The sequence below is a fragment of the Prionailurus bengalensis genome, chromosome D3, assembly GCF_016509475.1.
Source record: "Prionailurus bengalensis isolate Pbe53 chromosome D3, Fcat_Pben_1.1_paternal_pri, whole genome shotgun sequence".
Taxonomy (NCBI): domain Eukaryota; kingdom Metazoa; phylum Chordata; class Mammalia; order Carnivora; family Felidae; genus Prionailurus; species Prionailurus bengalensis.
Window position 1 is genome coordinate 94,539,965 of NC_057356.1, and position 18,578 is coordinate 94,558,542.

At 52.5% G+C, this 18,578-nt stretch overlaps 1 protein-coding gene across 1 annotated transcript in view; it reads right to left on the bottom strand.

Moving 5' to 3' along the window:
• The window catches only part of PARD6G (par-6 family cell polarity regulator gamma), a 91,071-nt gene extending 76,580 nt beyond the window's left edge, over nucleotides 1-14,491 (bottom strand). Inside the window, exon 1 of the mRNA XM_043559154.1 lies at nucleotides 14,302-14,491. Within this exon, the coding sequence (XP_043415089.1) occupies nucleotides 14,302-14,373 (72 nt within the window). The 5' untranslated portion in view covers nucleotides 14,374-14,491. The remainder of the gene's footprint in view (nucleotides 1-14,301) is intronic.
• Nucleotides 14,492-18,578: the final 4,087 nt, after the last annotated feature.

Below are 18,578 nucleotides of genomic sequence, written 5' to 3' on the forward strand. Positions count from 1 at the left end.
CTGCCCTGGACTAGAGGACTTGGGACAAGCCCCCCATCCTCTCTGAGCTCCAGCACAGAGCAGGTTCCCTCCTGCCGCTGCCGCTTCTACTCCTGGTCACTGTATTAATACAACTACCACAGAACAGTATTTTACTTAAAAAAAATTCTTCAGGGCTAGACTCCTCAGTTATCTCGAAACTGCCCTAACCTTGAGGGGCCAAGGAGGGTCCTAGCCACTAAATCTCATTCGGACACGCACGGACCGGGGTGTGGGGCCGACCCACCCGGGACTCGTAGCGTAAGATGTTACTTATCTTGGATAAAAGATACTCCCGAGGGGCATCCAGGGGGGCTACTCTGTCCTTTCACGCACGACAAACCCAGACCTAAAATGCCACACTCACTTTACCCTGGTTATCGCTGCAGCTCCCGGAGCCTACCCCCCCCCCCCCCCCCCCCCCCCCCCCCCCCCCCCCCCCCCCCCCCCCCCCCCCCCCCCCCCCCCCCCCCCCCCCCGCGTTAGGGGCCCTGCGTCCCAGGCCCGCTCCCTCCGAGGCGAAACTGCAGGGCTCCACCGACGCCCCGCCTCCAGCTCGGGCCCCGCCCACCCAGGCTCTGAGACCGCACCCCCTGAACACCTCCCAGTGAGGCCCCGCCTCCAGGCCTCTCTGGTGAGAGCAATCGCGGGAAGTCATCAGAAACAGAGATTTTCAAGGAAAACGTTCATCAAAATACAGTAGTTTTGGGGCGCTTGGGTGGCTCAGTCGGTTGGGCATCCGACTTGGGCTCAGGTCATGATCTCACGGTTCGTGGGTTCGGGCCCCACTGGGGCTCTGTGCTGACAGCTCTGAGCATGGAGCCTACTTCAGATTCTGTCTGTCTCTGTCTCTCCCTCTCTCTCTCCCTGTTCGCACTCTGTCTCTCAAAAATAAATTAACATTTAAAAATATTTACAGTAGTAGAAAATGTTAACTGTAAAAGTTCACCAAACAAAGTACATCCCCAGGATGAAATATAATTAAGCCAACAGATACACGCTGTATTGGTGGGTTTAATGACTCAAGGAAGCCTTTACCACGTGGGCAGTGAAAGAAAACGACGCAAAGCCGAATCCAGTGTGATCCTAGGGGCGCAGCACAAACAAGGCAGCAAGGCCCAGCCCAGGGCTGTGAACAGAAGAGCCCAGGGAGCTGTGCACGTCTGGCACACCTGAGGCCAGGAAGCCAGCACCTCTGGGGCTGGGCCCAGGGATCCGGAGCTCAGAAACTCCTGAAAGTGTGTTCCTTGAAGGAGCAGCATCACTGAGTGTCACCTGGGACCTTCAACTCAGGCCCCAGGCTTAGGGAGTCACAACCTGAATTCTAACTAGACCCCCAGCGACTCCTGTGCACACGAGTGTGAAAAGCACGGTTGCAAACATCCCAGTAAGCATCTTGCTAGTCACTGCTATGTGCTGGGTTTTGGTATCTGTTTACATATTCGTTCACTGAACAAAATTTTGCTGAATGCCGGACATGGGTGGTGCCCCGTGCTAGTGTTGAGCGTCTTCATTGGGTTGATGGCTGTTTGAAAGCCTGATGTTGGACAGTAATCACACATGCAAATGTGTAATTACAAACTGGGAAATGCAAACAAAGAGACTGTAGGACACAGGCCCTGATTGAAACTCTGTGTTTGAGGAAAGGAAATATTCAGGTAAGGAGAGGATGGAACAGGTCACCTGCCGCACAGACTGAAGGAGCCAGGCAGCCCAGGTGTGAAGGATCTCAGCAGCATACTTTCATAAGGTAATGCCAACACCTTGGACCATTTGGGGACAGGGCCAAGGAGCACGAATGCACGTGCAGGCCATATGGAAATCTGTGGGAAGACCCCCCCTTTTGGAAATGATCAGGAAGCACAGGTCATTATCCTCATGTGGCATCTGTCAGAATGTGGGACCCCACCATGGGATGACTTCCTGGGCTGGCATGTTAGGGCAGTTTAAAATCAGGCCACAGACCTGTGAGTCAGACAGGGTGGAGCCGGCAGCGGAGCAAGGCCCCTTCCTGTGCCCCATGCACCCATCTTGATCCAGAGCAATGACGTCCCAGCCACCAGTAGCTGCAGAACTGCTCAGACAGGCACCACATCCTGTGTGAGGCTGCTGGGGACCAAGAGCCCAGTGTACCTGGGTCACCTCAGTGAGTGTGTGTGTGTGTGTGTGTGTGTGTGTGTGCGCGCTGCAGGTGTTGCATGCACTCCTCTGCTCACATACATACTCTCCAGGTCACATGTGCCATTTGCATCCAGGGACCCGGCACTGGTAAATGTAGGTGTAGGGTGGGCCTGGGAGAGGAGAACACAGAAATTTAGGAACGTGGTCTATGGTTTCTGTCTGGCAGGGATTTCCAGTATGGTAGACGAGGTATGATCAGTGCCACACATTGTGTGCAAGCTCTTTTTGATCCTAACAGAAATCCAGAGGTGTCACTAGTCCCCTTTTAAAGGCCAGGACACTGAGACCTGGAAGGACTCAATCCCTGCCCTCAGTCATGAGCCCAGTAAATGGAGAAACTGAGGCTAATACCAGAGGGAATGCAGAAAAGAGCCAGAGAGCTCCAGTGGCATGGTGAGAACCCCATGTGGAAGCTCGGGCACTGGGAGCAGACCCGCAAGTGGGAAGGGATGCCTGAACCACTGAGTGTGTGGATGAGGAGGGGCTCTTGCAGGCGGAGCAGCATGATAGAGAGCTAGGCTGCCCCGGCTGCTATGCGAGGGGGAGCCCGCCGACTGGAAGGTCTGCCTAGGCCACAGCATGCAGGATGTGGAGGCCATCTGACCCTGCCTTTCTGGGACCAGAAGCAGAGAGCCACCCAGGCAGAGACCTGGGTCCCTGGCCCCCTAGGGAAGCAGAGTCATAGCCCAACATGAACTCACGATCCACAAAAAAGGGGCAGTTTCCAGGGATGGGGATGGGTTGCGATGGCACCAGATCTGGGCCATGGTGTCCAACAACAGACAGGAGGGCAGAGTCATTAAGTTCAAGGCTCTGCAGGTTCAAATTCCCAACTCACCTTTCCTGGCTGTGTGACTCTGGATAATGTAAACTTCCCTGAGCATATTTCCTCCTTTGTGAAAAAGGGACAAAAATATACTCTTCATAGGGTTTTTGTGAGACTCAAATACAAATACATGGGCTGTCCTGAGAGTGTGATCCCAGCCAATGGCTGCTATTGGCCAGGTTGCCTGGAGAAGGTGCATAGCGTTCCCGCACAGCTGATCCTGGGGAGCCCTTCTCAGAGACCCAAACATGCTGTGGGCCACTGAGAGCAATACGTCCTTCCTCAGCTGAGCCACCTTCCCGGTTCCTGAGGAGCCACCTTCCTCAGCCCCGTCCCTTCCATCCCTGGCTGGCACTTATCTCTCAGGTCCATGTTTCAGATGAAACACTCTCCTTATAATTCTGTATGAGAAAAGCTGTGCTCATGAGCATGACCTGAACCGCGCAGCTCCAGGTGGAGGCTCAGAGCCCAGTGGGCACTGTGCACCCTTAGCCATGCAATTCAAGGGGCATCCGCTTTCTGGCACTTCAGGTGCGCCAGGGACTGGGGTGGTCACCAACTACTCTGACCACAGCTGCGAAGATCCCATGGGGTACCAGAGGAGGAAGTGGGATCAGGTTCATCCCTGCACCAAACAGACAATGCACAGGCTGGAGCTCATGGGGCTGTTGGGAGAGGGGGTTTCACAGGACCCGTGAGGGACACACAGGAAGCAGTACAGCCCTGAGCCAGGGTCCAGGAGGTGCTGGGGAGGGAGGTGGAGAGATAGAGGATGTGACTTCAGACCACATCCGGGCAGGTAGCTGTTGTCTGTTTTCCAGCAGATAGAATCAGGAAACAATGTGAAACAGATGGGAAGCAACTGAGGGTTTAGGGTCTGGTTTTGCCACTTATACCTGGGCCTTGCTTAGTTGACTTAATAGGTTGGTCAAGACCCAAGGGTGCTCCCCACGACAGTTCATGCACACCGTGTCATGAGCTTTGAGGAAAACATCTATGTCGAAGACCTGGCGGGAGCCCTGGCAGAAAGCACAGCACACAGCTGATGCTTCAAGAAAGGAAGCCACAACTGAACAGAGAGGGTCATAGCCACCTACACTCTCCAGGTGATGTGACCTGAGCAGCAGATGCTCCCACCAGGCTGGCCAGGCTCCCGGTGCAGGGAGGGGGCCCAGAGACTGTGTGCCTCCCAGAAACCCAGCTGAGGGGACATGCACAGCACCCTCAACGGCACAGCCTTGGCCACTCTCATGGCCACGTGCTCATCTCTGGCAACGCCATGACGAGAGTCCTCGGCCACCTTGGCTGGGAAGAGGCACCACTGACAGACTGGCAATGGGGCCACACCCCTGGGAGATGGGGGATGGGACAGGCGCCTCCAAGCGTGGTGAGGGGGACCCCAGGGCAGCTCACCGCACCTCGTGAACAGCGAAGGGTGTTCCTCAACACGCTGTTTCACCCGGGAGTGTCTCCCTGACGGTGCTGCCAGCATCTGCCCAGAGAAGCAGAGCCCCTGCCTCACCTGCCGTCGACAGGAGCATGTTCCTATGAGGTTTGGGCCTGTGCCCCTGGGTCTGGACAGCTGCTGATGGGCCTGAGGCTGGGGCCACCTGCGGCCCCACGTGAGGGAACATCCTACAGGCACAGAAGTTTGTTTTGTCCCATAGCAACACCCCATCATTATCCCAGGCCAACAGGGGAAGTCAGGTCAGGACTTGTGGGTGGGGAGCCAGTGGCTCAGGCCCCCGTGCCGTGGAAAACAGGATATGGATGTTACTTTATCCTCCACATCCTTCCAGCATGGCACCTTTCTCAGCTGTCCCTCACAATTCTCTCTTCCACAGCCCTTACCCAGGGACCTTGGGGTCCTTCCACAAAGCACACGTCCCCCAAAAGGGGTGCCCTGTCTGTCCTCACCTTGCCTCAGAAGCAAAGATACCAAGAGAGGTCTGCCTGGTACTCTGATGCCTAACCCAGCTTTCGGCAAGCACACCGATGTGATAACACGGAGAACAGATACACCTGCTCACCGGGCAGGACTTTTAGGAGGAGCAGACAAAGCCCCACCGGTGGCTGCACTGTGATCTGTCGACATCCACAGGTGTGTATCAGGGAGAGCTTCCAGGTAACACAGCAAACCTCCCAGGGTGAAGGTGGTTGAAAGCTCTGACCTGCACAGGTGTCCACAGCCCACCAGGCTGAGGCTGCTTGTGGGGTTTTCATTCTACACATGAAGATCAGACACTATTCAAAAAGGAGACAACGCATCTCACTGAAGAGCCTGTGCATGAGATGCCCTGTGACCTGTCGAGCAGCCCGCAGGCCCATCCTTGTTCGCCCAGAGTCTCAGCTTCTTGCACAATGCCAGGTCCACCAGAGGGGCCCATGGAAGCTGGTGTGGACTGAAGGAAAGGCAAGAAAGGCATGAGAACAGCAAAAGGAACCACGGAATCACATGGAGAAGTATCAGAGTCCCTTCACCCGTCAGCGGTAGAAACATAAATTCTGCGACAAAGACTCTCTTCCTGATTTATTTTAATTTATTAATCAACGCACACTTAGTAAGTTGTGGTTCAAGGCCTTTGGGACTCTCAAATGCTCAGACGTCCCACAGCAGCCACTCCCCTAAATCCAGTCTAGTCCAGGGCCAGAGCTGAGAAGAGTCGCACTGCGTGGTGGGTTAGACTCAGCAGGACCACCAGGGCAGCTCAGTGTCCCACCGCACCGAGCATAGCAGTATCGCGAAGGCCAGCGGAGAGCATGAGTGCACTGAAGAGGCACTCATGCACACAGCCACCAAAGGACATGCACGCGGCTCTGGGCACCATCAACACAGGCAGAAGCACAACACTTGGCACCCATAAAAAATCTCCACTGATGCACACAACGTACCCTCTGGACACAGGAGTGTATCATTACGTCACATCCGAGGACCAGAACACTCATCGTTAGTGACCGAGCCCCTGATGGTGGTTACACTGGGGGTGGGTGCTGACTAGACAGGGTATGAGGGAAGCTTCCTGGATACTGGAATGTTCCACACTGTGATCTGCATAGTGGTCACCTGGGTGTGTAAGCATGCAAACTTTCATTAAGCTGCACGCCTGAGATTAGTGTATTTTAGTGTCACAAGGAGAGAGCCTGCCACATTCAGTAGGTCTGGAACAGCGAACTGAAAAGGCAGCTATTTCAGCCTCAAGCCTGGGCAAGAGTGGGAAGGAATCGGGTTGTAAGAAGGTCAGCCTGTGGAGCAGGGGGAGGAGACAAACCAAGAATTTAACAGGGCTGGGCCATGCATGAGGCTCTGGGTGGTTTTCAAACTCTGTGAGCAGCAAAAGCTTTTTTTCTACCCCCAAGTAAAATGCAACACACATACCCCAGAATACAGAGCAGGTGCTCTGGTTGGGGATGAGTGGAGCCTGCCGGCAAGCATCTGCTCAGAGCCCCAATGAGGAACACGGCCTTGGGAGGAGACAGAGTGATGGGTGATGGGGTGTGGGACACACATCCCTGGACCCTGAGAACCTGGGAAGAACTGAAATGAGGGGACATGGAAAAAAGGCATCAAAGGTAACTGATGTCACAGCTGTAACAGAGAGTGTCCTGGGCCTGTTACCCCTACCTGTAGGTAACTCAGGGCTGCCCGCGGCAGCTCCGGAGGAGGAAGCATGTAGGGCCAATGGAGCTTGCAAGGAAGGGCTATGAGCTTGGCTCCTGGAGATGCACACAGAGCTGGCTCTGAAAAGGGGCCCACGGGCTGCACCCCCTGGGGCTCTCGGCCTGTGATCAAACACTAAGGAAATTAGCAGACACCAACACAGCAGAAATATCAACATGGACTTTTAAAACAATTTCCTTTCAACTCTCAAAGTTTCTCTTTTCTGTTTAGCTCATCCTCTCCCCGCTTCTGTCCACGCTGTCCCCTGAAGCACTGGCAGGGAGGGGACAAGGCTCCTCTCAGAGGTGCCCGGAGAATAATCCCATCAGTGAGCCAAGTTTTGGTCACCTTCCTCAAAAAGTAGTTCTTTTCTAAAGTATCCTAACAACTTCTGGACTAGTAGCCAACAGGAAAATCCAGCTGTTCCTTATCTGAATTCAACTCAGCCAACATTTTTTGGGCACCTCCTGTGTGCAAAACACTGCTTTTCACACTTTAGATGCCGAGTTTCTCCTTGGAGCAGATCACTGAGAAATGCAGCTAGTTTTTGGAGCTGGCCTCCTGGTCTAGTACAGAGGAGAGCCCCCAGATGAGGAAAAGTGGAGGCCAGAGCCCAGCTGCTTCTGGAAGCAATGAAGGGAGAAGGTGGTCTGACTTATCTCGAAGCAACCATAGCAGACTTTGACGCTGCTGCTGCTACTGCTAGGAAGCAGGCGGGTGGTTCCTGGAGGCTGACCACCATGACCAGTCTTGGTGGGCTGACAGGCCAGCTGGGATGCGCTGGAAGCTTCTGAACTCAAGGAAATGGGAAGTGGTAATTTGGTGACACTTGGGATATCAGAATGAAGGACCTCCACCCCACCCCCACCCTAATCTTCCCACGTGCCAGACCAAACCTTCATTGGACCATAGTTTTCTTTCTTTCTTTCTCTTTCTTTCTTTCTTTCTTTCTTTCTTTCTTTCTTTCTTTCTTTCTTTTTTAATCTTTATTTATTTTTGAGAGAGACAGAGTGCAAGTGGGGGAGGAACAGAGAGAGAGGGATACAGAATCTGAAGCAGGCTCCAGGCTCTGAGCTGTCAGCACAGAGTCCAACGCAGGGCTTCAACTCCCGAACTGTGAGATCTTGACCTGAGCCGAAGTCGGACGCTCAACCTACTGAGCCACCCAAGTGTCCCTGGAGCATAGTTTTATAAGGAGGAGATAACATTTGTCTTAGCTATCTTTGTATGCCCATCATGAGCCCTATGCTTGGCACATAGTGGTTGCTCAGTAAATAAAATAAAATAAAATAAAATAAAATAAAATAAAATAAAATAAAATAAAATAAAATAAAATAAAAATCAACGCATTGTGGAATCAGACTTTCCAGAACAACTACTGAGTAGAAAACTTCCCTTGAGACCATCCCATAAGAACCTGTAATGGTGATGTAAGAAAAATAGAACTTCTTGCCCCAAAAGCACAAGAGCTTACCCTTACAAGCTCTAGATCCAGACAGCCCAAGGGGGTCTGTCTCATTCTGCACAGGGCATGCTAGGAACACCTGCATCAATACCCAGACCTGGATTTCAGGGCTTGTCAGAGGAAGAGAAATCAGGAGCCCTCCTCCCCCAGTGGCCACTGACAGTTCATGGCAAAGAGCATGCACTCTGGAGCCAGACTGCTGCGGGTCTCTGACCTTGGGCAGCTTCGTGGAACTCCCTGGGCCTCAGTGTTCTCTCTTACATACTGGTGGTGATAACGGAACCCATCTTGCAGGGCTGTGATGGGACTTAAGGAACTATTATTTGCAATTGCTGTGTATTTATTTTATTATCATTTTTTAAAATTTTTTAACATTTATTTATTTTTGGGACAGAGAGAGACAGAGCATGAACAGGGGAGGGGCAGAGAGAGAGGGAGACACAGAATCGGAAGCAGGCTCCAAGCTCCGAGCCATCAGCCCAGGGCCCGACGTGGGGCTCGAACTCACGAACCGCGAGATCGTGACCTGAGCTGAAGTGGGACGCTTAACCGACTGAGCCACCCAGGCGCCCCATGCAACTGCTGTGTATTTAGAACAGTGTCTGGCGTGTGTATCTGCAGTTAAACAAATTTGAAGAAATACTTCTGAGTGCACCCTGTACACAGAGGGGAGTGTCCAGCCTGGACCATCTGTATACCCCTACTGTGTCCAGGGGTAGCTTCAGAGGAAAGCTGCAGGGTCTAAAAAGGCTCACAGTACCTCCCATCACTCCCCAGGCTCACAGAAGACTAGAGATTTGCCAAGAGGAAGTGGTGAGCCAGTAAACACGTACTCGCCAGCTGAACAAGTCTTACACTAACTCTTGATGCTCCCTTGTTAAATGACTACTGTCATGGTGGCTTCTGCTGCCATCGTTCCTAGCTCATTCCTTGCTTGCCTCTAAAGGTCCGGGGAGCACCTTCATGGGAAAGGGTCGGGGTGCCTCTCCTTTTTCACTGATTTTAAACATGACTCAGAAACCTTTGAGCTTCTGATACCCTGAATAGCTGCACCTTCCAATTCTTGACACTCCTTCCCTGAAACTGGGAGAACCCTCCATCTGAAATGCCATGGGTCGTAGAAAAAGGCTCGAACTCCTGACTAGTTGGAGTACCCTCTGGGAGAGTTCACAGGGCTCTGAGACCCACAAAAGGTTGGCATGGACACCACTGGCACCCACTAGACTGACATTTGCTACCTGGGTCCCTGGTGAGAGTCTCCTCCAGATGCAGCTTCCCACATCAAGTCACCGAACCTGTTTGAACACAGACGTGCACACATACAAAGCTGGGATCTTAAAAGGGTGTAGCTGACACACACAGGTGAGTCAAACTGTGTCAGGCAGTTCTTAACTGGCTCGCTGCAGGCAAGTGCCCAATCACCCCATGGGGAGGGCCTGGCCCAGCCCCCAGCCCACCAGATGGAAAGACATGTTCCTGCAGCACCGGGCAGCCAACAACCTCAGCCAGAGATAAGGTCTGGGGACCAGGGAACTTGTGGGCCGAAACACTGTTACCTCAGCACAGGTGGGAAAATCTGTTGTCAAGCAGCTCCCATAATTCAATAAAAAATAAGGACTAACAGGAAAAAAAAAAAAAGCATGTAGGAAAGAAAGAGGCAGCTAAAAATAGACAAATAGGCCACAAATATAAAACCGTTCAATTCACCAATAATTCAAAGATACAAATTAAAACAATGGGATGGGGTTCCACTTATCTACCTGGGAAAGAATAATGCCCAGTGCTAGGGGCAGGGGCACCTGGGTGGCTTAGTCGGTTAAGTATCCAACTCTGGATTTCAGCTCTCTGTCTCCCTCTCCCACTCGTGCTCTCTCTCTCTCAAAATAAATAAATAAACTAAAAGAAAGAAAGAAAGAAAAGAAAAGAGGAAATACCGGTGCTAGAGGGAGGGAGGGGTGACAGAGATGGGTGGGCAGATGTGAAACAGTATATAAATCTGCAGAAGAGACTTTCTGCAAGAAAATTTAGCAATATATACATATATATATATTCAAAGTCTTATAAATGTGCATATTTTAAACATAACAACTGCACTCTAGGAATCTGTCCTGAAAAAACAATAAGACTTAATAAATCAGCAGTTCTTTATACCTTTTATGTAGCATATCTATACATACTCTGTAGGTAATGTTTATTTAGACTTTAAATATAAATGTTATTCACGGCATCGTTTATTACAGAAAACAACTGGAAATGACCCAAATAGGATACTGGTTAAATTAATTATGGTTTACACATAAAATAAATACTAAGTAGTAATTTTAAAATATGTTTTAAGAATGTTTTTAAGAAAATTCTAATGACACGAGAAAACACACTGTTAAACTGATGGGGGAAAGCAGGCTATAGAATGACATGCCTGTAAAATATGATCCTGATTCTGGAGCATAAAGATGCTACATATGCATATAAAGGGTCAAGAAGACACACAGCAACACTGAACAGTGGCTCATTTCCGGATGGGAGACTTATCCCATTTTGTGCCTGATACAGTTTTTAAATTTTCTATAATGACAACATATTTGTTTACAATCCAGAAAAGCCTCCAACATGATTTTTTAAAAATTTTTTATTTATTTTTTAATTTTTTTTTAAACATTTATTTATTTTTGAGACAGAGAGAGACAGAGCATGAACGGGAGGGGCAGAGAGAGAGAGGGAGACACAGAATTGGAAGCAGGCTCCAGGCTCTGAGCCATCAGCCCAGAGCCCGATGCGGGCCTCGAACTCACGGACCGCAAGATTGTGACCTGAGACGAAGTCGGACGCTTAACCGACTGAGCCACCCAGGCGCCCCATCTCCAACGTGATTTAAACAAAGCAGCAAACACTGGATTAAAACCCTTAGCAGTGAATCTCCGCCAAACACAATGGACATGACATGCCCCTGAGTTGTAAACACAGTCTTTGGTCTCTGATGTGAACAACCGCCTTGTGCCACACTGTGACAAGGGCCATAAGATGAGAAGGGGTCAGGAGTTGGAGGGGGCTTGGCCCGGTGAAAGCATCGGATGGGCTTTGTAGGAGAGGGCTGGTGCACAGGGTGGATTCTCAGAGAGCACTTCAGGTGGGGGAAAGCTACATAACCATGGCAGACAGGCCACCAGGTTAAGGGAATGTGAATGGGGCCCGACTGGGACTGGGTATCTGGACAATGATGGGCCTCCTTTAGCACCAGGGTCTTCAACTAGAAGGCAGGGGCTTGTGCGGGGGGAGCACACTGCTGACAGAGGGTGACTGTGCTCCTTCAGACATCCTCTAACTCCTCTGCCCCTTGCAGACACCTCCCCTAGACACTGGCCTTCTTGCTACCCCTACGAGGCTCCAAGATGTGCTCCCTTGGGCCTGAACATGCTCCCCCAGAACTGTGCACAGTTCCTCCCTCCACACTGCAGGTCTCATGGGAGGAGAGGCAAAAGTCAAAGCAAGTGGCAAAAAGGCAGTCCCACTGCCAGGGCTGGGGAGTAGGAAGTACATTCTGTTGGTTTGGGGAGGAACAGATCAATCACAAGTATGTGGAAATGTTTGTGATGGGGGAGAGCCACCAGGTCAAGGCTTTGGGAATTGACTAGCTGTAGCACATGGCCCAAAACTCTGAGAGGATGAGAGGTGAATTTCAGACCCAATATCCTGAAATGCCACACAATTTCATACCCAATATTCTGAACTGCAGGAACTGACATTTACAACTGCAGGCACTCCTTAAGTCTTCAAAGTGCTTTCACATTCATTACCTCATTTTTGTCCTGGGAAGTAAGCAGAACAGTAACAATGCCCATTTTACAGATGAAATAACCAAGGCTCTGAAAGTTTAAATGACTTTCCTGAAAGTTCAAAAGAGAAGTAGGTAGCAGACCTAGCTGGACTCAGGCCCCGGCACCATTTTCCCCACACGCAAACTGAGATGCTGTGGTGCTACGTTTAACCTGAATAAAGACATCATTGTCATCGAGTTTTGCTTCCTGTATTTTGACAAGAGCAGCTGGAGTAAAGGCTCCCTGCGGAGATGGGGGCCATGGTATCAAGTATTAACCAGGAAGGGGGGCAGTGGGAGGGTGTACGCGGAAGGAAGAGCCAGGTGTACTCTCTGGACAGACAAGAAGGCAAGCCCCATCATCCAAAATGGAACGTGTGTGTGTCCAACAGCCAGCTCAGCAGGCACTCCCTGCACCCAGGTTGGTGTGGCCCTTTCAGGGGTGCTCCCAAATCCAACCCAAACTCCAGCTCTGCCACTCACTTCCAGGGGAACATTCACTGCATCTAAACCTGAACCCAAGCTTGGAGCACGGGCCAGCAACTGGGGAGCCAGAAGGGGTAGGGCAGTCTGACACAGCTGGCTGGGCAGCCAGAACCCCCATAGCCTCTCACTCCTGTCCTGGAGGAGAGGCAAAGGCAGGCCCCCAGTAGCCTACCCTGTACCAGCAGTCCAGAACTGTGTGATAAGGCCTAGTGAGGGCCTCTCCTCCAGATCTGTCCTTCTAGATCGGTCCTCTGGAGCTGTGCTTGTCATCAGGCAGCTGTGAGGCGCACATGGCTACTGAGCATGAGAAATGTGGCTCGTGTGATTTAGGAAAAGCGTTTAGTGTTAGTCAGTTTACACCTGAAATCAAACACCCTAAAAGGGCAGCTGGAGGGACCCTTGATCGAAGTGTTCTGTGGCTTGTCTGTGCTTGCTGGTAATCCCAGGGACGTGCACAGAGCAGAGGTACATGACCAGGTCCTGGATATGACACTGCGCCACTACAAGTGACCTTCTTGGGAGTCTGTATTCTCTCCCACAACTGCCTGTGAATCCAAAATAATCTCAAAATAAAAAGTTAAAAAAAAAAAAAAAAGGAACCACTACATGTGCTCAATGCCTATGGTAGTGGTCCAGGAGCTCCAATCAGCTGTCTCCACCCAGTTAAAGAAACCCACAACTGTTTGGAGCTCCCACTCATGCCTGTGGGTTCTTCCCTCACACACCCCGCAGCAGGCACACTTGATTTGGGAGGCTGGGGGCAGTGCTGGGCTAAAGAGGGGATGAGTTCCGGGCGAGGGTCACAGAGTTAGCATTCGGGGGAAGGGTGCGACCTTAACAGAAGTGAGGGGTTCATAAAAAGACTGTCTCCTCAAGATGAAAACGAAATCCCGAAACTCCATTGGCTCACTGCGGAGAAGCCGCCCCCCATCCTAGGCGGACGCCCTGTAAACCCTTTACCAAAGGACCCCCTCCGCCCTTGGCGGTCAGGGGCGGCCTGGACAGTGGGGGCACTGGACTCGGCTCCTTAGACACGAACGCCCGGCGCCCAAGTGCGTGTGGAGATGGGGGTCTGAGCCCACCCTCCGGCCCTGCCCCTCTCCCACCGGTCAAGCTGCTCCGCCTCGCTTTACAGGAGGGGGGAGGCGTGGAGGAAGGGCGAGAGGGCCAACCCCCAGGCGGCAGCAGCTTAGGGCCCGAGGAGCCCCCTCCTCCGGGACCCTGAGCAACTGCAACAAGACCCTCGCAGACAAAAGCGTCAGCCGCGAATGAGCCGCCCCCGCAGAGGGCAGAAGCGCCAGATCCTATCAGCCAATTACCCGAACGCGCACAGCAGCCCTCAAGTTGGGGCACGCTCGGGCCGGGGCGCGGGCAGCGGGAGGGGCCACCGGCCGGGCGCGCCCAGAGAGCCTGGGCCAGGGGCGGGCGGGGGGGGGGGGGGTCCCGGCCCGCTGCCGCTCTCCCCTCGCTAGTCCCGAGCCTCCACCGCAGCGAAGGAGGCGGCGCGGTCAGGCCCTCCCCCGGCCCGGGCCCCCCAGCACCTCCCCCCCCACGACCCCACTCCGAGCAGCCCCCGGGTCGCCCCGGAAACGCCGCCCCTCCACCGTGTGGCGCGCCGGGTCGCCTCCCGCTCGTGGAACAAAAGAGCCGCTCCCGCGGGGGTCCGGAGCCCGCGCGGCCCTCCTACCGCCGGGCTCCAGATGCACCCGCCGGGCGGCCGGGCTTTGTGTCCGTGCAGCGGCGGGAAAGGCGGCTGGACCCCCGCACTCTAAAGTTGTCGCCTGCCCCGGTACCTCCCGCAGCGTCCAGTCCCCCCGGGGGCGCCCATTCATTCGCAGGGGGGCCCGGCTTACCTTGCTCTTGACTTCCACGGCGCTGCAGTCGTAGAAGCGCAGGGTCTGAGACTTGTGGAAGCTCCGGTTCATGGTTCCGGCCCCACTCAGCCTCGTCCTCGCCTCGGCTCCTCGCTCCCGGGGCTGCAGAGGACGCTGGGGGCGGCGCCCCCCGCCCCGGCCCCGGCCCCAGCCCCGGCCCCGGCCCGCGCGCGCTCGGCCGCCCCGCAGCTCTCAGTGCGGCGGCCGGAGCTGGGCTGGCCGCGCGCCTCGGGACTCCAGGGGCCGCGCGCGGGAGGAGCGGGGGGACGCCGGCGCGCGCCGCCCCGAGGACCCGCCCCCAATCTCCGCCCCGCGAGCCCCGAGGGCCCGCCCCGCTTCCCGTGGAGCCGCCAACTCCCCCCCACCCCACGCCCACCCAGGGCCCGCCCCCAAAGCTCCGGGGGCCCCAGTCTCACCCGCGCTCAGAGGACCCGCCCCCGAGGGCCCGTTCCGCGAGTCCCGAGGACCCACGTCCCGCCACGCGCCGCGAGGACCCGCCCCCCCCGTGCCCACCCCGCGCCCCGAAGACCCGCCCCACGACTCTCAAGGACCCTAGTGCCGCCCCGTGCCCCGAGGGCCCGCCCCCAATCCCCGCCCCATTCCCCGAGGACCCGCCCCACGAGTCCCGAGGAACCTGGTCCCGCCCGGCGCCCCGAGGACCTGCCCCCGCGGCCAGCCCCCAAAGCCGCTGCTCCGCGGGAGGTGGCAGCGACCGGAGCAGGGAAAAGAAGCTTGGACCAACTTGGGGCGCCTCACTCCCACCTGGGCGCCCGCAACTTCTCCTTCATCTCCCCTCCACCATGATTCTGTTTACCTCCACTGGGCGGCCAGGGAAAGGGGCTGATTTGGGTTGGTTTTTGTCATTTTCTTGGGTGATGCGCGAACCAGTGGAGGCTTGACTGACTCCCTCGGGCCACACTTGTCGGCACTAGCTGCCAGGTAGTAGATGGGTCCAGGCGAAAGTTCTGCAAGGAGGCAAACTCCTAAGGCGTACTTAGCACAGGTAGAAGCAAGGAGAGGGTCAGAAGCACCTCTAGGCCTATCCGATGGAAAGGAAGTCTTCCGTAAGGCCAGTGGAAAAAAGGGTATCTTAGGAGAAACACGGAATCGGTTGTTAGCACCGTCACTGTGTACTTATTTTCTAGAGGGCTCTGGAAGAGGAGCTGGAAGCTTCCCTCTGGAAGCGGGAAACCAAAATCCTCATCCTTCAGGAATTTGTGATGGAGCTAAGAAGACGGGACAAGTAAGGTTAAATATTATTATATTATGGTATACCATAAATAATCGTAATTTATAAGTTATGCAATTATGAAATTACTATAAATTACTATAAAAGAAATCTGGAGAATACAAGAATTGAAAGAAAAAAATACAGTCACCTACAACTATACTGGTCAGCAAGCAATTCTATTAACCTTTTGGTATATATTATTTATGGGTTTTTTTCTGAATATATATTTATATATTTTATAAAATTGTGATCATGCTGTTTAACCAGTTTTGCAACCTATTTTTTTCACCTCATGTTATGTAAGAAACACATTCATTAAATGTTCTTAAATAAGGTTTTTAAGAGCTGCATATATAAATATAGACATAATTTTTAAAAAATGTTTATTTCTTTTGAGAGAGAGAGAGAGAGAGGGCTCGAGCAGGGGAGGGACAGAGAAAGGGGGAGAGAGAGAATCCCAAGCAAGCTCAATGCTGCCAACACAGAGCCCGAAGTGGGGCTCTATCCCATAAACTGGGAGATCATACCTGAGCCGAAATCAAGATTCAGATGCTTAACCAACTGAGCCTCCCAGGCGCCCCTATAGACATAATTTTTAATCATTGCATTATTGGATATTCAAGATGTTCTCAATGTTTAGCTTTTATAACATACTGTGTTTCTTGAATTCACTTACTTCTAATTATTTCATTAGAATTGACTACAAAAAAATGGAATGACTATGTCACGGAGCACACATATATCTAAATCCTTTAACACAGATTGGCAAACTGTATCACTTAGAATTTAATTTTTACTTCCTTTCACTAAGATCTCCTGTTACATACATGCCAGGGGCATTGCAGAGGCATAGAGTTATAGTTCCTGCTTTTTATTTTTATTATTTTTTTTTCAACGTTCATTTATTTTTGGGACAGAGAGAGACAGAGCATGAATGGGGGAGGGGCCGAGAGAGAGGGAGACACAGAATCGGAAACAGGCTCCAGGCTCCGAGCCATCAGCCCAGAGCCTGACGCGGGGCTCGAACTCACGGACCGCGAGATCGTGACCTGGCTGAAGTCGGACGCTTAACCGACTGCGCCACCCAGGCGCCCCAGTTCCTGCTTTTTAAAAAAGACACCAATCTGGCCAGGGGTCCAGTCATGTAGACAGGATTCCAAATCAAGGCAGAAATGCCAAGAGGAAAAGACTATTCCAGAAAAAAGTTTGAGGATGTCCACTGGTGTGAAAACTACAAAGGACCTGATATAATGGTTTGTTATCAATTCAAATTTTAATAAATTCCAAGTTGAATTCCAAAGAGATACACACTCTGCCAGCTGAGGGAGCAAACTGTGCACAGAGGTGCTGACTTTCGAAGAGAAATCCCCTAAATGGCAATGTGGGTCTGTGGCCATTGCTGATTGTCGAGAATGGTCATCACTGTCAGCAAACAGTGATCTTGCTGGGGGGAGAGCACCCCGTAGATTTCTTAAGAAGTGGGGACAAGGGGTGAAGGAGTTGGGCAGCATTCTAGGTGATGTGGGCAGGTGCAGGGCACCAACTGGCCTATTCAGGGCTCGGAAATGGGGGAAATGGGGCTGGAAGCTACAAAATTCCATCCTTGATGGAAGTGAGATCATTTCTGTCATGCGTGTGGCCCAGCTACATTTGTCCCATCTGGTGTTTCTCATCAATACCCCCCTCAGCCCCACTGAAGCAGAATCTGCACTTGAACAAGATCCTCTGCTGGTTTGTGTGTCCTTGTTTGTAGTTTTCTATTGCTCTGTCAGTTCTTGAGGGGCATGGTCAGCAGGAGGACATGTATGTGGATGGAGCCTGAGTCTCCAGGGGGGACTTGAAGGTGATTCTTTTGGGCTTCAAGCCTGTGTGTGGGTCGGGTATAGTCAAAACCAAGTGGCTGGGCCGAACCTTCAGATGGAAAAGCTTCTTAATCCAGCAGCATGATTGCAAATCTCCCCACAGATCCTGGCCTGACACACAACCACAGGAGCCCAGCGGGCAGCCCTATTGTTAGGCTCTCTCTAGCTGGGGCAGGTGGGCTCCAAACGGTTCGTGCTATGCCCCAGTCACAGGCCGGACGCACACTCCTAATTGCTGTTCTGTTTGTGATCGTGGAGCTAGCTGCCTCAGTAAAGTGTTCCGAGAGTTAGGTGAAGTTAGTTGAGACTCTCAGCAAAGGTGTTGGAAATTTCGGTAGGCCTTGTCTTTACGCTGTGTGTTGTGCAGGCATCTCACAAAGGACCTGAACTTGAGCATGTCACTTACCTGGGCCTCAGGTTTCTTTATATGTGAAGCGGGTGCCTTGGCAGCTTCCTGGCAGTATCCTGGTATCATAATGGGGCAGATGGGTCCCACTGTGAAATCTTGAAAAGTGCTCTGCCAATAGGAGTGCCCCGAGGGGTCTCCCGCCTGGCCTGGAGCAGAGTCGGTGCCAGGAGTGAGTGTATCAGCCTTGAGAGAAGCTCATGGCCGAGGCAGAGGCCTGGATCACAGAGATACACCCTTACCATTTGTACAGGGTGAGCAGCTGGTTTCAGACAGAGGCTGAGAAAGAAAAGTGGGAGAGCTAGGGGCCTAATCCTCCTCACGTGTTTGGCTTCAGTCAATCCATCCAAAATGGTGACCAAGTCCCCCAGTATCAAAAAGGAAACATTGTAGACCCAGGAAAATATGTTCCCCAAAGCTCTAGGCCTGACCTTGCAGTCATTAGCATCCACAATGGAATGAGTAATAAAGTTAAAAAATCTCAGATTTCTTCCTTTTTTTTTTTTTTTTTTTTTTTAGAGAGAGGGAGACACCAGCCAGGGAGAAGGGGGGGGGGGGGAGAAAATTTTTTTTTCTTAAGATTTATTTATTTTTGAGAGAGACAGTGCAAGCAGGGGAGGGGCAGAGTGAGAGAGGGGGACAGAAGATCCGAAGCGGGCTCTGTACTGACAGCAGCGACCTCGATGTGGGGCTTAAACTCAGGGGCCATGAGATCATGACCCGAGCTGAAGGTGGACACCTAACCCACTGAACCACC